The sequence below is a fragment of the Magallana gigas genome, chromosome 9, assembly GCF_963853765.1.
Source record: "Magallana gigas chromosome 9, xbMagGiga1.1, whole genome shotgun sequence".
NCBI classification, from domain to species: Eukaryota; Metazoa; Mollusca; class Bivalvia; order Ostreida; family Ostreidae; genus Magallana; species Magallana gigas.
The window spans coordinates 30464737-30491081 of NC_088861.1; the positions used below are offsets into that span (position 1 = coordinate 30464737).

The following is a 26345-nucleotide window of genomic DNA, read 5'->3' on the forward strand; positions in this document are numbered from 1 at the left end:
TTAAGCATAAATAACCGTAAATAACCCCCATAATAGTCACATATAAAATGTACATATTTTCACGAAATTGTTTACATTTCATCAAAATAAAAATTGGAAATCATGAACTTTGACCTTTTGTAGTTATAAAACGGGACGGGCAAAATTCATTTGAATTTCATGAGAAAAAAGACTTTTATTTAGTATAGTGAACAAAATGGTATGTAACTTTGGTACAACCTCTAAAAAATGCAAGCCGCAAACCTTACCTTAAGACATTTAATATGGTATCTTTTTACACTGTCTTTCTAAGACAGAACATTTTTGAAAATTAGGGTATTTGAATGATACTCGGGTAAACATCTGACATTTAGTTATATTCCTGGTTAAAAACTCTTGATGGTTAGAAGCACACTTGTTTCTATTTTGTTTGTTTTTGTGTAATATTCTTTGTTGACATTTCAACTCACATGTAAAACAAGTATTATTTAGATATACGCATGATGGCAATTTACAGATGGATTTTGGACCCATGCAATCCTATCTATACAATATAATTTCGACCCTGGGCCAAGGGCAGTTTTCTATTAATAATATTGATAAGTATAAAATAAACTAGAATTTTCTCACTTCTAGCCTTTCATCTATTGCCTTCAACACAACATATGTATTGAGTTTAAATACATGTATCTTACATGTGTACATAATAATATTATCATTAAACTATTAACATGATTTAAAAACTTTACTGTATTGATGGTATTTATGATAAATTGAAGGTATTTAATTAATGGATAATTAAAGATCCATTTATTTATTTTACAGCTATAATTTGAGTTACATATTAATTTGTTAGAATTCTAATGGTGACTCCTAACTTCAGTTATATGATGACTGTTTTTAATTAGAAATAAGGATATTCAATTCATTCAATAATAGACCATTTTGATTTATGTAAGAATTACCTGTACAAGGTATGCTCATAACAATTTTTTTTTTGTTAATTCTGATAATCATGATAATGTGATGTAATGTGAATAATATAATAGATCAATTTGTTATATTCAGTTGTATATTCTTACTGTATAACTTAATAGAATAATAGTCAAAAATAGTACCGGTAATATTAGCTAGTCCAACAAAAATGACAGCTAGGTCAATATTTTTTTTTAATATTGCCTGGCTAGGAATAATATCTAGAGACTCTCTCTAGTCTTTATAATCTATCAAAATAACATTAACAGCTAGAATGAATGCATTTTTATCATTTTCTCTGTCTGCCAAGTTTCTTTTCAAAGCATGGACATTTTATGTTTGGATGAGGGAATTTAGAAAATTTGGGGAGTGAGGGAACATAATCTGGGATATATATCTGACGTTACATATATATTCATTTTAATTTCTTTTTAGTCTCTCTGCATGACAGATTTTTGTTGACAACATTATATTCTCAACAATATAGATATAAGAATTTCATCTAGAAAATATTTTTGTATTTATCTTTCTCAGTAGACCTGATGAAATAGATCGAATTACATGTACAAGTTATTGCTTATCTACTTCGATCTCACATTCAGGAACTTAGGAATATGTTTATTAAATAGAAATATTCATGATTGTACCGATAATTAATGTTTCTGTAATTCTGTAATTAATGATTTTTGAATAAATAATAAAGTCATGTGTAAATAATTTTCATCAGGTATCAGCCCAGCAACTTTTCCCATGGAAAGCAAATTGGGCACAGGTAAACAATAAAAAATAAAACTCTATTTCGATTACCAAATTATATGACACAAAGTCAGCGTTTTATGTGCAATTTGTAAGTATTTTGATCATTCCATGCAGAGCAAGCCATATATAGAAAATGTATAAAATTAATGTAGTATTTCCTCTACTAACACTGAAATGTATGTGTGTTTGTATTTAATAAAGAGCATTTTAGATTATATGTTTTAGAATTATACTGCTTGTTGGAAATTACCCAAAAAATTAAATAACTTAATAAAATTATTAATTACCCCTGAAAACCCCCCTGAGGGTCTGGGATTGTGGCTTTACATGTTTGTATTTCAAGGTGATTGTTTCTGAATTGTTTTCATTTAAGGGTGTTATTTACTCAGGGTTTGAGTTCTCAAATTCCGATTGTTAAAAAGTTCAATGTAATGAGTAAAATTTGTTCTAAACACAAAAAGTATTTATGAAATAAATTATTATTGACAAAACATTCAATAGTTTTACTTTATTATGGAATTATGCTCAAACAAAAATTGACTTTTAGCCAAACAGAGGAAATTCGGACTAAATTTTGCAGATTTTGTTTTCTGCTAAAAGTTTTTTGGCAGTAGTCTAATATTAAAAGTTAGGATTTTATATTCAAGTCTACGTAATTTTACATATTTTCCGTTGGTTTTACCTCACTTATTCATTAAAATAATCTTATGGCACGAATAATAAAAATATTGAAAAATGCTTAAAATTAAACGATAAAAGTCATCATATCTCAAAATTTTGATCATTGACCTCATATAAATTGTATGCCAACAGAATAAGGTCAATATAAGTAGTTCAATATCATAAATGTTTTTGTTTTATCATCATTCAATTTTTTGTAAAATAGAATCAAAAAATGGGTAGGGATTGAAAACTGTTAGAGGAAATTCGGACTGAATTATTTTTTGAAATTGATGCTGAAATCTTAATGTTGTGTACTTATTTAGTGTCACTACCATTCATAAACTGTATCTTATTTTTAAAAGTGTTTAATTATTTGTAATATTTTTATATAATTAAGAAAATCTCAATCGTAGTGTAAAATTTTATGGGATTTTTCTTGATTTTTCAATAAATATTCAATGGCCATTAACTCAAAAAGTAGGTCATTGACCTACTTTTCTGAAAGTGAAAAATAACAATACAAGCAAAGGTCTATAACACACAATAGATGGTTTTTCATTATCATCAGTGGATTTTTTTTTCATTCTGAGTAAATGTCATCCTTAAACCAACATTTAAACAAATTAATAGATTCAAATGAATTTTTAATAAATTATTTCATTTGAATGGATTGTATAATGTCATACTGATAGTATAATTAAAGAAATACTCTATACATTGTTAATAAGAATATTAAATTATAAAAATAAATTTATACCAAAAATATTTTTTTTAAATGTATTCTAATAACATTAAAAAAACATAATATGTACATGTACTAACTATGCATGATTAAATAAGATTCATATTTAAGAAGTAAATGAAATAAAATAAAATTAAGTTTTTGAATATAAAATTTTTACATGCTAGCTAGCACTACATATAAATATAGATAACGAATAACTTTTAATTGATAATTTATACTAATTGGTGTGAGGGATGTAGTATGCTATTTTAAAATGTCAAAAAATCTGCAAAAATTAAAAATACTATGTGCTGTGAGGGAATTAATTTGCTTTTTTAATATGTCAAAAAATCTGTAAAAATTCAAAAACTTGAAAGCTTAATTTTAGATGCACACTAAGATATATTTTTTTTTAAATTTGATGGATTTAACCAATTTATTCCTCAAACATTATGCACGCATGGTTATAGAATTGATGGATATTATATACTCTTGATTTAGTGAATTATTGATATTCCCCTTTTTCTGTTTTGCTGTGATTACGGTACTTTAAAGCTATAAGGCTATATACTTTTTCTTATTATAAGTATATCAAAAAAATAATCTAAATTAATAGATTCATTTGATAATTTCCAATGTCTGAGCTGTTTTTTAAAGATGCTAGTCATAAGTGTAGGAAGATATATTACTGAATAAATTAAGCATAAAAAAAAAAAAAATGAAAAATTAGTATTTAAATAAATGTAATATTGATCCATACACAGGTCAAATATGTACGTACTCCAAAGGTAGGAATGATATATATTAGCAAATTAATATATATTTATTTTGCTTTTTGTGTGTCACAAAATTCATTCATGGAGGTGTATCATACTCTATCACATTCTTTATACATCGAATGTAATTAAGTAAAAAGTTGAGTCTAAACACCCCCCCCCACCCCCACCCCCCACCCCCACCCCCTCTTTTTTTGGATTTTTAAAGATTCCAACTTATACTAGAAATAATTGAATTTTTTATAAGCTTTGAAATCAATTCCTGAAAAACATAAATTTTTTTGGCATGGTTGCATGAAAGGATTTTTTTTTGGATGTCTTAGGATATGCACCTTTTAAAATTTTTGTCGTAAATTTTCCTGTCCTGACTCAAATGTTTAAAACTTAAAGTGATAGGTATATATAGGTTTATAGTATATAGTTTACTATTTTTTGAAGACTCCTAATAAAAACTATAGATTCGAACCTTTGAAATAATAGAAAAAAAAATTAACTAGACAGTAGTATTTATTTAAATTAATAAAGAAAAAAATGCCCTGCGAGCTACATAGTGACTCATTTTCTAGGTATATAGATGTAATGCTTGACTCTCACAATAGAAAAATGCATTGTATACTGTGATTTTCAAATTCACATAAACCAAAAAAGGGAGAACTGTTTAGATTTTGAGCATGGGATGTGTTTGTACTAACAGGACTATGTGTTTGGAAATGCTGTGAAAGATTATATAGCATTTGTTCATTTTGCTTGGCATGATTTGCATGGCAGAGTTTAATTTGCATGGCAATTGAGTCTGTAGTATTCTCACTTCATATGTGGTCTATTGTTTTACTTTAAATTTGAAATTTTTTAAAACTTGAATTATATATTTTGGAATTTTGGATATAACCCATTCTTGTTTTGATTTTCTAAAATTTTCTTATCATTTATAGATATAACCTATTAATAATTTATACTTTAAGTAGTCTATAAAAAGGATGTGATGAACAAACTATTAAATAACTGTTACAGCAGATCAATATTGTTTGGTTATAGATAATTTTACAAAAACTCAAATGGAGAAATTCATTCTAAATTTGGCATACTTTTTGATTGCAGACATTCCATGTCGGGGGCTAGTAACTTGGACAGCAGGGGACGGAGGATGAGCTACCACCCCAAGGATTTTTCGGTGGCCACCCCCGAGGAGTTTGTTAAGCGGTTCGGGGGCAAGAGTGTCATCAACAAAGTAAGACTGAGGGCGGCCCCACATATCACTGAAATAATATTTATTGCGCAATTGCTAAATGAGCCATAAATTTATAGTATCCTTTTTAAGGCCTGTATAAGGGCCATATGAGACAACGAACAGAAACAAGTTTTCAATTACTGAGTTGAAAGAAGGTTATCTATCTATATAAGGATGATAAATGTTGGAGATCTGAGGTATATTGAAGCACCTGTTACTGATTTATTGGATAAAGAATAAACAAAACTAAGAGAGGTTTGATACAAATCATGCAGTGGGGTTGAATATATACAGAATGCATCAATAGATAGCAACCCACTTCTTGTAAGATAAAATTTAAAACTATATACAGGTATTGATAAGAGTTCATTGACCATGATGATAAAGTGACATTTTGTCAAAAAATAAATAAGATCTGTAACTCCACCCTCTTGAGTTACAAACACACTACATTATTAACTGGTGTGAGCTTTTTTTTAAACTTAATAAATTAAATAAATAAATGATAAAATTACTTTTGATAGGTAGAAGATTTGTTCAGGCACCAATACATTTATGGTAGTTTTTCAAAAAGTGATGCATTTTAATTTACAATTTAATCCAGATACCATTCTAAACACCAAATGAACTAAGCCCCAAATGAACTAAATAATGCGGCACAATGATTTTGATTTACCTTCTACATTTCAATAGCTTTTGACATCTTCCTTACTTTTAAGGTATAACATATATGAAAGCAGCGAACAGATTTCCAGAAATAGAACAATGTGAAAAAATGCTTTATACAGATTAAATGTTTTAAATTTAGTAATGTTAATTAACATACAAGGTGAAAAATGGCATACGTATGTGACATATGATGTCTTTTTATTGACTCTTAGAAAAAAATCAAAACTCTATGTATGAATTTGTTAATTTAATTTGATAATTGTTAAATTATTATTTAATATACAACTATTTATACAGGTGCTGATTGCCAACAATGGAATTGCAGCCGTCAAATGCATGCGCTCGGTCAGACGATGGGCATATGAGATGTTCAGGAATGAGCGCGCCATTCGATTCGTCGTCATGGTGACACCAGAGGATCTCAAGGCTAATGCAGGTATATTATGTAGTGCTGTATATTATGCAGCTACTGCAGTGGATGTATTAAGATCTAGCTTAGTTAATACATGTACTTTAAACCAATCATTATAGTATTACGTGTCATTTTTGTGTTTTAGAATACATTCGACTGGCTGACCAGTATGTTCCAGTTCAGGGCGGTACTAACAATAACAACTACGCCAATGTAGAACTGATTCTAGATATCGCTAAAAGAACGCAAGTACAGGTACGGGATGATATGCACAATAGGCAATCAAGACACAAATTTTAATAAATATGGCCAAAATGATCTTCATGTAGTTTACTCATTGTCATAATATAAGGGATATATAAATCTGATTCTTGCTCAAAAACCTCTGTTAATTTGAGTCTTATTGAAATTGCACATTTGAAATCTGAAAAAAGAAATCAGCAGACTCTGAGAAAAAATATTATGAAGTTATAAATATAAGGATGTGTATTCATTTGATAAGATGTTGGTATATCAAGTTAAACTTTATAAAAATCAAAAACTCAGGTTCAATATTCAATGGCTCAATTGTTGATTAGGGATTTTTTTTTTTTACAGGCTGTATGGGCAGGCTGGGGCCATGCCTCAGAAAATCCCAAGTTACCAGAACTCCTACACAAGAATGGAATCATCTTTATTGGTAGGTCCATACTTATGACACAGAAATCTAGAATTTTGAATCAAATATTTTCCCTACCTTGAGTTGAGATGAAATGTTTCATTCAAGTTGTTCTTTGGCAGTGTGTATCAGCTGAGGATGAATTATCTCCCTTTTTATTATAACAGGTCCACCAGAGGGAGCTATGTGGGCCCTTGGAGACAAGATTGCATCCTCCATTGTGGCTCAGACTGCAGGAGTTCCCACAATGCCTTGGAGTGGATCAGGTATTTTAACTAGAATATTACCTTGTTTGAAAGACACATTAAGGAATAAAAGTAGAAACCACATACAATTATTCTGAATCATCATATCATATTGATACCAAAAATTAATATCTTTTAAATATGAAAAGCTGCAAATGCCTTCTACTTAATGCATGTAATGGTGAATAATTTTGATAACACAAATTCTTATCCATGTCATGAGATTAAAGTCAGACAATGTGATGATTTCACCCTAAAGATTTGAAGGATGCAATTTTTTTTTTGCACATGTAAAACTCAAAAATACTCATTCAAAAGATGTAGTTAATATATATTAACTGATAAGTACCAAGCATTACATTTTGCTCTGTGTGTATTTGGGAGGTGAACTTATTAAACTCATTTAATCGAGTTCAAATATGTGTTATTTTTAGGCCTGACCTTGAAGTATAACAAGGAGGACAATAAGCCACTGAGCGTGCCCTCTGACCTCTACAGGAAGGGCTGCGTGGAGGACGTAGACGAGGGACTGAAGTCAGCCAACAAGATCGGCTTCCCCGTCATGATCAAAGCCTCGGAGGGAGGCGGAGGGAAGGGCATCAGGAAGGCGGAGAATGCCGACGACTTCCTCAACCTCTTTAGACAGGTACATAAAGGCACAAAGCAGGGAGTCTTTATATTTATAGTTTTAAAGCAGATTTTCATTCGATTTGACTTTGAGCTTGAAATATTGCATAGTTACAAAGAAATGTAGAAAAATTATTGTAGTCCTCACAAATTAAAAAAAATTGATATTGATCAATTTTGGATGAATTTCCTAGCCTCTCCTGTCAGCTACATAATTATGTACAATACGTAGGTTATTAGATGAACCAGCATGTCTGGATTTATTTTGTTAGAGATTTCTACGACTTGAACTGGATTTGACCTTGATCTGAGTCTGCAATATTGTGTCAAAAGACAGTGAAGGAAAAAAAATATTTCTGATCAACATTTATTAGGCTGATGATGCCAAGTGACAATTATTAATTTTCTCTGAGTATGAAATTATTTACTAAAACCAATCTCGACCTTTGCAAGATTAATTAAACAACATGAAAAGTTTTTCCTGAATATTTGGATTCTTTTACTTGCTAGGTACAAGCTGAGGTGCCAGGGTCTCCCATCTTCATAATGAAGCTGGCCACACACGCCAGGCACTTGGAGGTCCAGATATTGGCGGATAACTACGGGAACGCCATCTCTCTGTTTGGGAGGGACTGCTCCATACAGAGGCGTCACCAGAAGATCATCGAGGAGGCGCCCGCCTCTGTAGCCACATCAGTGGTGTTTGACAAGATGGAACAGGTAAATCTGGCATAGCCACCTCACTGGTGAATGTGGCATAACCACCGCAAAGTTAAATGTGGTTTAGCCACCACAGTGGTGAATGTGGTTTAGCCACCGCAGCAGTGAATGTGGTTTAGCCACTTAGTTGTAATTGTGGTATAACCACTTCAGACTCCGAGTTAAATTTGGTTTAGCCACCTCGGTGGTAAATGTGGTTTAGCCACTTCAAAAGTAAATGTGGTATAAGCACTTCAGAGGTAAATGCGGTTAAGCCTTCTCACAGGTAAATGCGGTTAAGCCACCTAAATGGAGTTTGATAAGATGGTTTTGGTATTCACTATATATTTATTACATATGTTTGAATAGTGAATATCCTTTTGCTGAAACTTGAATATAAACAGGTATGTGATTACCTATTACACTTACATGTACTATGATATATTAACCATTATGATGAAGTAATCTAATAATAAAAAATATTTATTACCTTCATCCTAATGTGACGAATTTCATAGTAACAAAAATTCATAATAACAGTTCTTCATTTCTCAAAAAATTCCTCTTTCCCCAAAATAACTGTTACCAAAAGTATTTTTGTATTTGCAGATCTACTTGCATAATAAATATATTACATTTGTCCAGTAAATGGTCAGGAATCATTAAGATATAAAAAAAAAAGTAACTGCTAACATGTTGAATAATGAACTCCTCCACCAGGCTGCAGTGACCTTGGCTAAGATGGTGTGTTATGTCAGCGCCGGGACGGTGGAGTATCTCTACAACGAGGAGACGGAGACCTTTCACTTCCTGGAGCTCAATCCACGTCTCCAGGTGGAGCATCCGTGTACGGAGATGGTGGCCGATATCAATCTTCCTGCGGCTCAGCTCCAGGTAATGTTAACAGTTAAAAAACTTGATGTGTATAGCACTGGACAGATTCAATTTCAACTATTCAATATTTTGATATTCAAATGGTTCATACATGTTTTTAGAATAAATTCAAGTTCTTTTTAATGATTAATACATAAGAATTGTTTGATGTGAAAATCTGTATTTATCATTGCAGATTGCAATGGGTCTGCCCCTGTATCGCCTGAAGGACATCAGACAACTGTATGATGTGGACACCTGGGGCGACACGCCTATAGACTTCTCCAACCCGTCCATGCACCCACGCCCCCGGGGTCACGTTATAGCAGCCAGAATTACCAGCGAAAACCCTGATGAGGTCAGAATCTCTCTATGGAAGCTATATTTTCAAAATCAACAAAAAAAATGTTTAGTTTCTTCCTGAAAGACAAAACAAATGAAGATTTACCAGTCTATATACACATGTATTGCATAAGGCAGTCAGGAATTTTCTTTTTATTTCAGATCTCGCAAAGAGAAATATCTCAATATTATCATTCTGTATTTAACTTAAAATTTACTACTTTAAATTAATATTTTCGTTATCAATTCTGTGTTGGTGTAGTAGATGTAGTATAGATCATGATAGATATTAATATGCATGATGTTTTGAAGGGGAATTAATTTAGGTAAAGTTGCTCTCTGCCAAAACCACTAAAAAGAAGACACATTTAATGTGAAAAGTATTTTATTAAAACCATGTTTATAGTAAATGAATTGCCTTTCAGGGATTTAAGCCCAGTTCAGGCACAGTCCAGGAGTTGAACTTCCGTAGCAGTAAGAATGTGTGGGGCTACTTCAGTGTGGCTGCTACCGGGGGTCTACACGAGTACGCCGACTCTCAGTTTGGTCACTGCTTCTCCTGGGGCGAGGACAGAGAAGATGCTAGAGAGTGAGTACTAGAGCTCAAGACACAGAGTTGATCAAAATTATCGAAAATTCCTTATTTTACACGTCAAGTACTTAATTCCGCGATTCTGTTGTTTTAAATTAAGTTGTGAGAATAGAAAATTGCGATCACCAAATTTTGTTATAATTTTATGTATTTCAAAACTACCTGAAAAATAAAAGACTTCGGAATGCCTCTTGCGATTTTATGTGAATATTTATTCCTCACATTTGGTAAGGAATGGATATTAAAATAATGTAAACCAATTTACCCTTGTATGCTCAGAAGGACATTATTATGTTATTTGCTTGTAAGGAAACAGCGTGCAACAATTCATTTTCAAAATCAAATACTGTAGATAATGCAAAAAACAAAGATAAAAACAAAAACATTTAAGGACAGGTTCACTACAAGAAATATTGAGGTCGAAGGTATTTTAGAGAACCTCATAAATTTTACTCTCATGCAAAGTTAGTTAATAGTCCTTCTGGGTGTATGACATACTCAGTGGGGAATAAGAACAACCAACTTTCCGTTATTTGATTCACTTCAGCTCTAAAGGAATAGGAAAGATCCCCCCCCCTTAAAAAAATAAAAATTCACTGTAAGGATATCTGATATTCAACAGAAACTTGGTGGTTGCCCTGAAGGAGTTGTCTATCCGAGGAGACTTCAGGACCACGGTGGAGTACCTAATCAAGCTGTTTGAGACGGAGGAATACCAGAACAACAAGATAACAACTGGCTGGCTGGACAAGCTGATATCTGAAAACGTCCAGGCCGAGAAACCGGACGTCATGCTGGGCGTGATATCCGGCGCACTCCATATCGGAGATTACCAGATCCAGGACTGCTTCCAGACATTCCAGGCATCCCTGGAGAGAGGACAAATCCTGCCGGCCAACTCGCTGAAGAACCATGTGGATGTGGAGTTTATAAGTGAAGGGATCAAGTACAATGTCAAGGTCAGTATCTAGGGAAATGAAATGTTACAGTAAAACTCGTTTAGTACGAACACGGATATAGCGGATTCTCTGATATAGCGAAGTTTTTTTGAGTCCCCGGTAAAATTCTTATCAAATCTTTGCAAAATTTTACTGTTATAAAGAATTTGGATATAACGAATTAGCGGATATAGCAAATGATTTTGAGTCCCGTATAGGTGAATAATAACTAAATTGAACTTATTTATAACGAATTTCTTTACAGTTTAAAAAAGTTTGCACTACCATTAAACAAAATAGACTGTATGAATTTTTTTCGTTTAATTAAATTTACAATCCTATTATTAAAGGTATCAAAGTAATGTATTTTTATTTTAAGTCTCAGTTAGCAAAAATTACAGTCTGACGAAAGAAAACATTACATAGTGAATTCGCTATAAATATTATTACGAATTCATTATACAGATATAACGAATTACGGATATAACGCAGTAATTCCAGTGGTCCCTAGGACTTTGCCATAACCGAGTTTTACAGTTACTGTAATATTTAGAGAAATGAAATGTCAAGGTCAAAACCCAATACAATGTCAGGGAGGGTCGTGTGTCTAGAGAATGTTTACATGTAATGAAGTGTCAAGGTCAGAATTCAAATCAGTATCAAGGTCGTTTCGATATATAAAAATGTTATACAGTGTCAAGGTTAATATTCAGTACTATGTCAAGGTCTATGGGAAATACAAGGTCAGCCTGAATAGCATGTCAAAATTAATTTTGAAACTGAAAATGTTAATTGTCAAGATCATTTCAATGTTAAGATGAAATGAGGTAAAAAATTTCGTGCAAGCACTAAAAATTAATTTGTGAAGGAAAATCATTTTTTAAGGAGACAATTCATTTACAGTTTTGATGCTGATGATTTAACTGTTATATTGTAAGCAAGGAAAAAAGTTGACAGCAAAAAAAAAAAAGGAACTCATTCTGTAACAATGCATTGCAGGTGGTGAAAACAGGACCAAACAACTATTTCATTTGTATGAATGGCTCTATATTGGAAGTAGAGGCCCACAGGTAAGGAAGGAGAAAGATAGCAAAAAAGAGAAAGGAATGAAAGAGAGAAAGGAAAAATGTGTTAGAAAGAGTGTGTTATCACTTTTATTGAACTGTTTTTAACAATATTCATGATGTATCAACATGGATTTTGGATGTTGAAGCTGCAAGCGTTTCTGTACTAAGCTATTGTGTGTTTGGGTATCACAGACTAAGTGACGGGGGTCTCCTGATCTCGTTTGACGGCGCCAGCTACACGACCTACATGAAGGACCAGGTCAGTAGTTACAGGATCACCATCGGCAACAAGACCTGTGTACTCCACAAAGAGAACGACCCCACCAAACTCAGGTAACTTACCCCAAATAAACTCAGATAAATTACCCCAAATAAACTCGGGTAAATTACCCCAAATAAAGGGTAAATTACCCCAAATAAACTCAGGTAATTACCCCAAATAAACTCAGGTGAAACAAAAAAAACATGCATATACTAGGTACTTCCAAACTCGCTACCAAACCCATGTATAGTTCTTCAGGTAAAGTTATTCTCACCAAACTCACATAAAATCTTCGATATAAAGGTGGGAGAAATTCAGACACCCATCTTCAATGAAATGTTAACATGATTGTGCTTTTGCAGAATGCAGACCTGTAACTACTTTGATTAATCATTTCAGTTTGACAGAGAAAGAATTTAGTAGGACATTACTAATCAGCTACCATAAATAACATGCTTTTGTATTTTGGATCTGTAAGCAAATTTACATGTGGTTTGACATTTTGCCGTTTTAGGTCGCCCTCTGCCGGCAAGCTCTTGAACTACATGATTGATGATGGCGGCCATGTTTTTGCTGGAGACGTGTACGCCGAGATAGAGGTGATGAAGATGGTGATGGAACTCAGGGTCACAGAGAACGGATGGTAAAATTTACAGTAACAGTGTATTTCTTTCTTCAGTGTGGAAATAAATGATATGTTTTGGTTGGTTTTTTAAAGAAACTTTTAAAATATACTGTAAATGATTCTATGTGAAAGAAGTCATAGGAATAAAAAAATATGTAAAGTTTGATTTAAAAATATTTTCTTTTTCTGATATTCTTCTACACGTAAATCATATTACATGTATTAAAGAAATTTAAGTTATTTTTGTCAACAACCAAATTTTGAATGGCAAAAACTCTAGACTAGTTTTGAAAAAGCAGTGATAATAGGCACTGTAACAGTAATGCCTTTTGGTAATGGTGGTTTTTTTTCTGTGTATCTTATCTGTATGACTGTATTCTATGTGTTTCAGTGTCCATTACGTGAAGCGGCCAGGCGCGGTTCTGGACGGTGGCAGTGTGGTCGCTCACCTTGACCTTGACGACCCAAGCCGGGTACAGCAAGCCCAGAGCTTCACCGGGACCCTACCTCAGCCCCAGGCCCCACCCACACACGGGGAGAAGCTCCACCAGCTGTTCCAGAGTACCCGGGCTGAGCTAGAGAATATCTTGGCGGGGTATTCACTGCCTGAGCCATACTTCAGACCCAAGCTACAGGAGTCCATAGAGAGGCTGATGAAGTGTTTGAGGGACCCTGCACTCCCACTGCTAGAACTACAGGTATATAATTATACATGTATCTGCGCAGCTATTAAATCTTTTCTTATCACTGCACTATCTCAGTCAAATATCAATTTTTATTAAATTCCATTTGATTTATGCTTTCTTCTTGTACATATACGTGCATCAATGGGATACTGTAAACGTACTACATTTAGCTGTGTATTCTATTTAGCGCTTTTGGCGGTCTGCGGCTTCCGCTAAATCAAGTACATCGCTAAATGCCATGCACATGTGTTCAAGAATAGTCACATTCAGGAATACGCTAATTCAAATCTACGCCAACTTGTTCAAAAACTAATTTCCGCCAAATATCGTACACGCCAAATACATGTATTATATGTTTACAGTATTCTCTCTCTATTTCTCTTTCATTACCTCCTGCTGATGAAATTTTATGTTTTTTTAAGCTAAATTCTATCTAGTAAATTTAACTTTTTCCATGTTCTGTGCATACTTTAGAATCATTATTGTTTGTGGGAGACCAGTGTTTATAGCTTTCGTTGATAACCCCCTGCCGTTGAATTTACATTCCTATCAAAAAACATTTACAAGCATTTGTTTATTGACAATATTTATTAGGATTTTTTCTTTGTTTACACTACCAACGAAATTACCTCCTCAAGAACCAGGAAAATTTATGATACCCACAGTCTTTGACCCCCGCAAATAAAATTGATTTACAGTATCAGTGATTGAAAAAAAATGATCAATTTGATCATTAATAACTTAAAGATAGAATGGAAAAAAGTCATTAAGTTTGTCACCATAAATTTTGATACATGTAATACAAACTTATTTATGTTAGATGAAGGGTTATGTAAAGCTATAATTATAGCAATGACAAAAAGAAGTAATCAAATTGATGTTGACTAAAAACTGTTGATGTTTCCAGGATCTTGTGGCAATGATCTCGGGTAGAATTCCTTCACAAGTGGAGAAGGCCATCAAGAAGCAGATGCATTCATACGCCAGTAACATCACATCTGTCCTCAGCCAGTTCCCCAGTCAGCAGGTTTGTGCACATATATACTAAGCCATTAATTCAAATACTAAATAAAGTATGATTTTAATCCAATGTTTTAAATGTATTTAAGATGGATTTATAAAAGGAATCTATTCCCATTATATTTTACCTTCCATCGCTGTGGTTTCATCAACTTGAATATTTAATGGTGACAAATATTCTTGGATTTCAATGTGGAGTCATTCCACAAAATCAAATGAACATAACTTTATTAATAAGTATTCATTGACAATTTCAATTCCGTTAAAATGAAAAATTAAAATGTTTATTAAAAACAATAAATTGGATTTTTTGTAGATTGCCAACGTGATAGACAGCCACGCCGCCACACTGACTCGGAGAACAGAGAGAGAAAACTTCTTCATGACGACCCAGGGCATAGTGCAACTAGTTCAAAGGTCAGGGGTCAAAGTGACAATTCACATTTATTATATCCACATTTCTGTTCAAAACCTAATAGACAAACTTTTTAATTTAAGCTTTCTGTGCATTTATTTGCATGATAATAAACCATAGTTAATTTTGCTTTTTGATTAACATTGTTAATGTATAACAAAAGGTTAAATGTTCGACTTGCTTATAATTACATGATTGTTCAATATTGTGAAGATCATGTTTTCTGCACGAGATCTTGTAGAAAGTTTTTCTTTGTCAGTATTTTATTTTTTTTAATATTACCCATTTTTTTTGGTGGAGGGAGTCTTTGAAATGTTTTGGAGTCATTTTCTTTTGTCTGTAAATAAATGCATGTTTCATATTCTCTTCACAGTGGAACTAAGGGGTAATGCTAGTGGGTTGTGAGTAGAAGATTGTAGATTCACAAGACTGCAAGATTTTCATGACATAATTAATAATTACACGTTTTCTGTCACATGAAGATTTTTCTCACTCACAAATCTTTAAAATGACACCAAAAATTCAACTTTATAAACCTGCTCAGTTTTGAACTTTATTTTTTTAAAAACCACCTGATATTTTGCTGTTGATTTTAACTTGATCAGAAAAATAATTTTGATTCAATTATAAATGTTTGCTTACTAGAAAGAGTTCTTTTAATTATGTTATTCTCCATTTTTTTTTTTAAAAGTTAATTTTTTACATATTTGTAACAATTTATTTTTAACATTTAGGATGTTCAGGACCTAGGTCTGTAGGGTTAGGGGGTGGATGGGGATTGTCGAATCTTGCAGACTTGACTAAGAAAACTGTTTTGCACTATTAGTAAAACCTTCTGGCATTAACCCCTTTCTCACATATCTTCCTCTCCATGTGTATGTCGAATCACACTCTGTGATATGTATGTGTTGTGTGTCGTTAAGTATGCTTTTCATGTCACAATGTGATCAGTGTGTGTGAGCTATTTTCATTTCATATTCTACAATATGTGAGTTAGTATGATTGTATGTTTCACTTCATAAATTGATTAGTGTCAATTGGCTTTTGATCTACATTCTTTTTAGCTCACCGAGACGAAGTCAAGGAGAGCTTATGCTATACCCTCGGCGTCGGCGTCGGTGTCGGCGTCCGGACCTGGTTAAAGTTTTTGTTGCAGGTCCTGTATCTAAGCTATTACTTGTCCTGTCTTCACCAAACTTGCATGGATGATGCATCTGGACCTACTTATGGACTTGAAAGACTTGGATGCTGAATCTGGGTCCTAAATTTCAGATGCTGGAGGAGGTTAAGGTTGTTGGACCAGGTTAAAGTTTTTGTTGCAGGTGCCCTTTGATAGCAATAACTTAGTTACTGCTGGTCCGTACTTCACCAAACTTGCATGGATGGTGTGTCTTATGATACTGATGCACCAGACAGGTTTGAGTGCTGAATCTGAGCTCTAGGTTGCGGATGCTGGAGGAGGTTAAGGTTTTTGGAGCAGGTTAAAGTTTTTGTTGCAGGTGCCCATTGATAGCAATATCTAAGTTACTACTGGTCCTAACTTCACCAAACTTGTATGAATGATGCGTCTTATGATATTAATGCACCTGACAAGCTTGAATGCTGAATATGAGCAATAGGTTTCGGATGCTGGAAGAGGTTAAGGTTTTTAGAGCTGGTTAAAGTTTTTGTTGCAGTTGCCCTCTGATGATTATATCTTAGTTACTACTGGTCCTAACTTCACCAAACTTGTATGGATGGTGCGTCTTATGATACTGATGCACGTACCTGACAAGCTTGAATGCTGAATCTGAGCAATAGGTTTCGGATGCTGGAGGAGGTTAAGGTTTTAAAAGCTGGTTAAATAAAGTTTTTGAAACAGGTGCCCTCTGATGATGATATCTTAGTTATTACTTGTCCTTACTTCACCAGACTTCCATGGATGGTGTGTCTTATGATACTGATGCACCTGACAGGCTTGAATGCTGAGTGTGAGCCATAGGTTTCGGATGCTGGATAAAGTTAAGTTTTTTGGAACAGGTCACAAGTTTAATAGATGATAGTACTATTTCAAACTTGCATAGTTGATTTAACTGTAATATCAATGAATCGCAGAGGTAACTTCAGATGCAGAGCTTGATCTCCTTTATCAAGGATGCTAAAAAATAGTTCTTAGTTATTACAGGTCCTAACTTCACCAAACTTGAATGTATGGTGTGTCTTATGATACAGATGCACCTGACAGGCATGGATGCTGAATCTGAGCTATAAGTTACGGATGCTGGAGGAAGTAAAGGTTTTAATTGCTAGTGCCCTCTGATGATGATATCTTAGTTATTACTGGTCCAAACTTCACCAAACTTGCATGGATGATGCTTCTTATGATACCAATGCACCTGATGGGCTTGAATGCTGAATCTCAGCCATAGGTTTCGGATGCTGGATGAGGTTTAGTTTTTTGGAACAGGTCACATGTTTTATAGATGAAAGCTTGCATAGTTGATTTAACTTTATTATAAATTAAACGCAGAGGTTGCTTCAGATGCAGAGCCTGATCTCCATTATCAAGGATGCTAAAGAAATCTCCTACCTCACTCAAACCAGCTTGATAGATAAATGTGTTTGTTGATAAATAATATAACATGATTCCTATGATATTGTATGATATGAAACAATATTGTTTGATATGATATAATATGATATCATATGTTTTATTATAAAAAGTTATACGATATGATATGATATTGTATCAATTTTTTTGATATTTTATGATATGATATTGTATCATGATATTGTTATGTATAGTATTGTATATTATGATACAATATTGTATAATATTATATTGTATTTTTAATATATTATTTTATCACATGGTACAATTACATAAGATATTGCAAAATATTATATTGTATCCTATGATACAATATTGTATATTATATAATATTGTATCATACAATATTGTATAATATGATATTGGTTTCAGTAATATAGAATTACATCACATGAAATTGTATTATATGATATTGTAATATTATATAATATTGTATCATATGATAATGTATGATATGATATTGGTTTATATAATATATTATCATATCACATGAAATTGTATTATATGATATTGTAATATATATTATTGTGTCATATGATACTATATGTATAATATAATAATGTATTTTATAATATTTTACTTTATCACATAATATTGTATCATTTGATAAGATACAATGTTGGAATCAAATTATATTGTATTATATGATATAATATCATATAATGTATAAAATATGTTTCAGTGTCACTCAATACAATATCATACTATATTATACAATATAATATCATGTTTCAATGTTATGATGTATTATGTAATATGATATTGTAATATAATACTATATTGTATTATATTTTATGATATTGTATTATGTGATCAAATACAATTAGGTATAACACAATACAATGTCATCATACGTTACAATATCATATCTCATTATTGTTTATTACGGTATTTTATTGTATTATATGATATATATTATAAATATGACATGATGCAATATTTAATTTTATATCATTGAATTGATTAACATATGAACATATGATTATCATAAAAAAAATTATCAGATGATATACGATATTTTGTCAAAACAGAATCCATGAATATCCAAGATCATAAAGTATGATTTTCATATAAAATGATAAAGGTGGTCTTATGAAGGTGATGTCTCATAAGGGTGATGCTCCGTCTCGGTGAGCTTAGTAATCTATGATTACCTATGTTTTTGAACATGTGTTTTGTGTATGTGTCAACCATTTTGATATTCTGTGTTTTGTGCTTGAATGTGTGTGCCCCTTTTCTTATTTTCAATTGAATTATTTTTCTGAATCATTTTCACTTTTAAACTCCTCTATACTCATGAACAATACCATATGCCATTATACTTGAATGTCTTTCTAGTAAATGAAAACAAACCTTTCAAGTTAAACAAGACTTTGTAGAAAATTGCACAGTCCAGCTTGTTTTTAGCTCACCTGAACCGAAGGTTCAAGTGAGCTTTTCTGATCACCCGTTGTCCGTCCGTCCGTCCGTCCGTCTGTCTGTCTGTCTGTCCGTCCGTCTGTAAACTTTTCACATTTTCAACTTCTTCTCAAAAACCACTGGGCCAAATTTAACCAAATTTGGTACAAAGCATCCTTATGGAAAGGGGGTTATAAATTGTTAAAATAAAGGGCACAGCCCTTTTCAAAAGGGAGATAATTGCGAAACAGTAAGTTTAGGTGCATGTCTTTAAAAATCTTCTTCTCAAGAACCACGGCACCAGAAATGCCAATATTTACATAAAAGCTTGTATATATAGTGAAGATTCTAAATTGTAAAAATGGTGACCCTCGGACCAAAACTGGGGCCCCAGGCGGGGTTCAAAGTTTAACATAGAAATACATAGGAAAATGTTTAAAAAATCTTCTTCTCAAGAACCACTGCACCAGAAATGCCAATATTTACACAAAAGCTTTTATATGTAGTGAAGATTCTAAATTGTAAAAATGGTGACCCTCGGACCAAAACTGGGGCCCCAGGCGGGGTTCAAAGTTTAACATAGAACAACATATGGAAAATGTTTAAAAAATGTTCTTCTCAAGAACCACTGCACCAGAAATGCCAATATTTACACAAAAACTTGTATATATAGTGAAGATTCTAAATTGTAAAAATGGTGACCCTCGGACCAAAACTGGGGCCCCAGGCGGGGTTCAAAGTTTAACATAGAAATACATAGGAAAATGTTTTAAAATCTTCTTCTCAAGAACTATAGTGCAACTGTTTGGGATATTACTATGCATACATGTACATCCTTAAATAATGTAGATTAAAAAAATTGTAACTCCCGGACAATTGATGGGCACCAAGAGGGGTTCAAAATTTAAACATTTTAAAAAAACATAAAGGAAAAGTTTAAAAATTTTCTTCTCAAGAACTAGAATGTTTTAGTTTGTGGAATTTCTATGCATGCATCCTTCGCTTATGTAGATTCCTAATTGGTAAAATCGTGACCCCGGACCAATACTGGGGCCCCAAGATGGGGTCAAAATTTATTAAAGAAATATAAAGGTAACATGTTAAAAAAATCTTCTTCTCGAGAACTACAATGCTTCAATTTGTGAGATTACTATCATGCATACAACCTTGGATAATGAAGGTTCGACAGTTTTAAAATAGTGACCCCTGGACTAATACTAGAGACCCAAGATGGGTTTAAAGTTAAATGTAGAAGTACCGGTATATATGGAAAATGTTTAAAAATCTTTTTTTCGAGAACTACAATGCATCAATTTGTCAGATAACTACGTCAGCACCCTCAAATAGTGTAGATTCGAAATTATAAAAGCCGTGATCTCAATCTAATACTGGGGCCCCAAGAGGTGTTCAAAGTTTAGCATAAAAATATAGAGGGAAAATGTTGAAAAATCTTTTTCTAGGGAACTATAATGCTTCAGCTTGTGAGATAACTAGGCAAGCATCCTTAAATAATGTAGATTCCAAATAATTAAAACTTTAGCACTGGACTAATACTGTGGCCCCAAGAGGGGTTCAAAGTTTAACATAGAAAGATATATTGAAAATGTTTTTAAAAAGTTTTTCTCGAGAACTATAATGCTACAGTTTGTGAGATTACTATGCAAGGATCCTAAAATTGTGTAAACTCTAATGTAGTGGAACCAAGACTTATCTTTCTTGTGTTCTGTACAGTCTGAGAGTTATTCCTCTTGAAGTGGAACTCTGCTATGTTCAGTTTTTCAGGTTGTGTACGTGCGGTCCCACCACAGTGCTTCACATTTTCATTCCTATGTTACTATTTATGTTGTTCAAGCCAACCATAAACCTCGGACCATAACAGGGTCCCCAGAAAGGGGTTCAATGTTTAAAATAGAAAAAGCATATGCTACGAAATGTAATGTTACAAGGAACTGCTGTTCAGGTGAGCGATGTGGCCCATGGGCCTCTTGTTTTGTATATAAGTTTCTACTGTATATAGCGAAATATTCACTCCATTTTATTTTCGCCCTTGCGTCGGCTGTGCGAATTCAAATTTCTCATGATATCTCTCTTTAAATGCAACGAATTCAAGACGGGCGAAACTATTTGCAGTTTAAGAAGGGCGAAAAAATAACATAGGGTGAAAATATCCCCGTATACACCATATGTCTAGGTGGAGGAACTTGTATACAATCATAAACTTGTTTTCAAAACTCACAAGGTTTGACACTGCAAATTCCACTCTCATTTATTAAACGGATAAAATGACATTGCACATTATGCAATGTTCTCAACTTAAATATACGTGAAAATTAATATTTTATTCATCTATGGCAAGTGCTTTTGTTAACTAGACTAAGTATTATCATTAACCAGAATTTTCTCTGATCTCTAGGTATCGCAATGGGATCCGTGGTCACATGAAGAGTGTGGTCCAGGAACTTCTGAAGCAGTATGTCAGGGTAGAGGTCCAGTTCCAACATGGTAAGATGTCGCTGTCAAGCCAGGGATCACACAAATCTACAACTCTGTATAACTGTTAACTCAAGTTGTTAATGCTAAGGTTTATATTTGATCAGTCCCAATTAATGGTACATGTACTGGTGCATTGTAAGATTTGACTGGCCAGTAGTTACAGGGGTCAATATCTAAGCTCTTTAACTGTAAAGTTATATTGTAATCTCATAATTATTTGAAAACTTGATTAGTCGCCTAGCTGTGTTGGTTTAATGTGCACCTGTATATGGTAAGATGTTGATAACTATTTTTCGTTTTGTTTACTTAGGTCATTACGACAAGTGTATAGCACAGCTGATCTCTAAGACCAAGGACATGTCCGCTGTGGCGGGCAGCATCTTCTCCCACCTGGCCGTCCAGAACAAGAACCTGCTGGTCACCATGCTTATTGTAAGGCAACACTCTTTATTATATACCCATCAATTTTCCCTTCTTGATACTATCAATATTACAGATTGTGATCCGATTTTCCGGATCATCATACTGTGGGTTTCTGATTCCGCATCACCACTCCCTGAAACTGATGACATAGTACAAATTAAATAAAATCTGTATTTTAAAAGAGTTTATGAACCGCGAAGCGCCATATAAAAAAGCGTAAACTGTTTCAAACCATTTTAAATCGTATAAAACAAAAAAATATTGAATTCATTGCTTATAATTTATTTTTTTTACTCTTCCTTGTAGATTAAAACGGTTATTTGACCCTTAACATGCTTAAAATGACGTAAAATTGTACAAAATTCAAACGTAACGCCAGGCATATTGATACATTTTTGCCGTTAGTCTTGCTATGATGTTATATGACAATATCAAATTTGTAAACATGATATAATTCAGTGTAAAACCTGTTTCAAAATAAGACTAATTGTTGCATGTATTATACACATTGTGTGTGTTATAACTTGCCAATAGTTATTTCTCTGCAAGGAATGATAATGCTTGCTTATTTGAATTCTGTAGGACCACATGTGTAGGAAGGAAGCGGGTTTGACGGACGAGTTAGCCTCCATTCTGACCGAGCTTACCACACTGAACAATGCAGAGAATGCCAAAGTAGCCCTCAGGGCCAGACAAGTTCGTAGTGATACAAGTTCTTTTATTTCTAAAAAATAATACGACCTGATACTCTTACAGAATGATTTTTTATGAATTTTAACACAATACTTGGAATATAGATTTAAGAGAAAGAAATTGTCAATATTTATGAACGATCTGAAGAGTCTAAGAGTACCTTTAATGTAAAACTATTTCACTTTCCCAGTAATGTTGTCTCACTTCCATTTTTTAAATATTTAAGGTTTTCAACAACACTGTTTTATTAGCAAACCTTACCCCAGGAATCTTTAACATTTATTTATTATTAAGTATTCTTTGAAAACTATCTGTAAATATTTGAGATTCATTTGAATTTAAGTTTTAGTTTTTCTTTACATCAGAAGTTATAATTTTTTTCATTTGAAAGGTATTGACTGGTCTAAAACTTGATACCTATTAATTGCATGTTCTGAAACAAAACAAAAAGTTGATAAAACCATATTTCTTATGAATTTCTTCAATACTATCAGTACTTTGATTATTGAACAAAAGTTCCTTTCAGTACTTTCAGTGCTTTGATTTTCCAGGTGTTGATTGCCGCCCACACACCACCCTATGAACTGAGACACAATCAGATGGAGTCCATTTTCCTGTCTGCCATCGACATGTATGGACCAGAATTCAACCCAGAAAATCTTCAGGTGAATCAAATTTAAAAGATCTCTGTAAAGTGTAAAATATAGATTCACAAATTTGTATGGATTATAAATACTATGTATTTGTTTACGGTAAATTAAAAATAAATTTAAAAAAAATTATGATAAAATACAATATCAAGAATAAATTAAAAAGGGATAAAAACTACAAAATCAAAACTGAATAAGAAACTAATGAATTAAATTACAATATGTCAAGAATAAAGTTTACTTTTGTCAAAGGGAAATTGCTGGAAGTATTGGCAATTTCTTAAATTCAGATTATATTGTGTTTTCTGTATTTTATTGATACATGTTATGTAGATGGAGAAGACATATCTGGATTTCTTGTATGAAGTAATTTATTTTTCTCTAAATTATTCAATTTATTTGATTGTCTTTCCTATTCATATAGTTATGAATATAAAACATAAATTTTGAAATTATTTTGTTATTTGACATTTAGTTTTGCAGTTTTTTTTTTATTCGTATTCTTTTTCCTGTTCTTGTTCTTAATTATTTTAAGTTTGTTTATATATATATTAGATCTTTTTTATACTTCATTAAATATTTTGGGAGTTATTGGCTGATGTGTCTTAAGGTCATGGCAATCATTTGATCAATGCGATATAATTGAGAGATTGAAACTTATCAAATAATGTAAAATGACTTAATATGTGTTAAAGGTCATTTGAGTAAGCAACTGTGTGTTGAAATACAAAATCTGGAGAAATAATACATGTATTTATTATGGGTTTTTTTCCTCTCTCCAGAAAATAATCCATTCTGAGACTGCTATATATGACATCCTGCAGGAATTCTTCTGGCATTCCAATAACCTGGTCAGGTCCGCGGCCCTGGAGGTTAGCAGACTTATTGTAGATTATTTTAACTCTATTCCCCCTGAAGCATTTTACCCTTTACCCCCTAATGCCACGATATGACGCATTGGTCATTTCCCTAATGACGACTTATGACGCGTCCGTATAGAACCCCAATTTTCTTTGTTTATTTTACTTGTCTGAAGCAAAATTTAGTGGCAAATAACACCTAATAGTGTCTACCTTACACAGACGATTATACACAGTCAGGTTATGCAATGGTTTGACAGATATCACGTGATACACACACCTGTGAAGTTTTAAAAAAATGGCGGCATCGGACGATCATGACAGAGATTGGTTTAGATATTCTAGATGATTCTGTGTGTTTAAAATTACCCCCAAGTGGAAATAAACATGACCAATCCACTTCCTTTGAAGTTTATGACAGGAATTTGGTTGATTAGCAGTGAATTAGGGCTAATTCACGACACCTGCATGACAACAACAATGGCGGCCCCCAAACATCGGCACATGTGCATTGCGTCAGCCTGGGCATAATCTAACTTAAATTCAACACATTAACTGTGGATCTTTCCCAGTATTTTGTAGTTATACTGTTCCATAAAAGTATTTAAGAAATAAAACCCAATAGAAACTAATATACAATGCTGTATAATTTATGCTATACATCGGCGAAGGGGGGGGGGGGGTGCCAAAAAACGAAACTTGTCGAAGTCGGTAAATTATTAGCTCATACCTGGGTCTGAACTAAATGTTTTGAAATCCCCCTTTGAATAGTTTAATGTTTTGACTAAATTACAATAACTATTTTGAAATAAATATTGCTTTATACATGTAACTGTGCAGACAATAGATACAATAGTGTACAGGTATTTTTACCTGAATTTCTGTACCTTTACTACAGGTATCTGATATAATTTATATAAAAAATAATTATAAATGCAAAACTTAGAAAAATTCTGATTGCAGTGATACATGAACCATGATAGTTTGATAAAATATTACTCTAGGGATGAATTTCTATACTTTTGATTAAATCTTGATTGTTGGGTATTGGTCTCAATTCGCAAGATAAAACAAGAAACACATTATTCAAAACATGAAAAAATATTTTTGAACAAAAGTTGATCATATGTTAAAATTTCATTCATTAATTTTTATGTTTACAGTAATTTCTTTTAACGTACAGGTAAAATTACCTGAATAAACTCACCTAATTAATTTCTGTTAATTTATTTGTGTACTCTAAAGTTATAATGTTAAAGTTCAATCTTTTCCGATCACAGTGGTATATCATATGGCATGGTCAGACAATAATTCTTGTCAATAACTAGGGTAAAACAAGACCACTCAAACAGTGAAAAAAGCTTCAGGGGGAAGCTAAGAAAACCTTATAGGGAAATGACAAATGCGTCATATGGTGGCATCAGGGGGAAAAGAGTTAAAATTAAGCATTGTCGATTACTTAAGTCCGTAATCTTTCTATCTATGTAATTTCACCAAATTGCAGGCAGGAAATTTTGATTTGAAGCAGTACCTTTCTCTCAATTTTGCATTATTTCATTTTGAATTTAAGAATATTATACATTCCAGTTAATTATACGTATCCGCTTAAATTGCAAAAAAAAAACAAAAAAACCCCCAAATTTACTGACTCAAATTGTGATAAATTGCCAATTTACATTTATCTTGTTTTTAAAATTTGTTTTTAAAAATGCCAGTTTTCCTTAAAGTGATAATTTTTTTTTTTAAATTGTGACACAGAACCCCCCCCCCCCCCCTGAATATATTCATTTGAAAGTTTGACCTTGATGTATCAAGTTATCATTGTAATACCACAGGTGTATGTAAGACGGGCATATATTGCCTATGAAGTGAACTGTCTGCAGCACAGAGAACTGAATGGAGATATGTCCATGGTGGAATTCAAGTTCCTGTTGCCAAGATCACATCCTAACAGGTAAATATGGAACGCAATAGATTGCAAGAGAAGTGAGAAATTGTCAGTTC

At 32.8% G+C, this 26345-nt stretch overlaps 1 protein-coding gene across 13 annotated transcripts in view; it reads left to right on the plus strand.

Moving 5' to 3' along the window:
- The window catches only part of LOC105343342 (acetyl-CoA carboxylase), a 50049-nt gene that overhangs the window by 4785 nt on the left and 18919 nt on the right, over window positions 1–26345 (plus strand). For 7 of the 13 annotated variants that reach the window (XM_066071067.1, XM_066071077.1, XM_066071076.1 and 4 more), the window contains exons 3-28: window positions 1682–1726; window positions 3865–3888; window positions 4975–5104; window positions 6071–6209; window positions 6331–6440; window positions 6783–6864; window positions 7011–7109; window positions 7523–7734; window positions 8226–8435; window positions 9135–9308; window positions 9484–9645; window positions 10055–10218; window positions 10844–11180; window positions 12159–12229; window positions 12419–12559; window positions 13003–13131; window positions 13505–13811; window positions 14707–14826; window positions 15136–15236; window positions 15608–15619; window positions 21636–21724; window positions 22026–22147; window positions 22721–22834; window positions 23383–23496; window positions 24264–24353; window positions 26177–26295. In XM_066071067.1, coding sequence (XP_065927139.1) covers window positions 1682–1726; window positions 3865–3888; window positions 4975–5104; window positions 6071–6209; window positions 6331–6440; window positions 6783–6864; window positions 7011–7109; window positions 7523–7734; window positions 8226–8435; window positions 9135–9308; window positions 9484–9645; window positions 10055–10218; window positions 10844–11180; window positions 12159–12229; window positions 12419–12559; window positions 13003–13131; window positions 13505–13811; window positions 14707–14826; window positions 15136–15236; window positions 15608–15619; window positions 21636–21724; window positions 22026–22147; window positions 22721–22834; window positions 23383–23496; window positions 24264–24353; window positions 26177–26295 — 3417 coding nt within the window. The remainder of the gene's footprint in view (window positions 1–1681; window positions 1727–3864; window positions 3889–4974; window positions 5105–6070; window positions 6210–6330; window positions 6441–6782; window positions 6865–7010; window positions 7110–7522; window positions 7735–8225; window positions 8436–9134; window positions 9309–9483; window positions 9646–10054; window positions 10219–10843; window positions 11181–12158; window positions 12230–12418; window positions 12560–13002; window positions 13132–13504; window positions 13812–14706; window positions 14827–15135; window positions 15237–15607; window positions 15620–21635; window positions 21725–22025; window positions 22148–22720; window positions 22835–23382; window positions 23497–24263; window positions 24354–26176; window positions 26296–26345) is intronic. The other 6 variants (XM_066071070.1, XM_066071074.1, XM_066071069.1 and 3 more) reach the window with 4 other exon arrangements.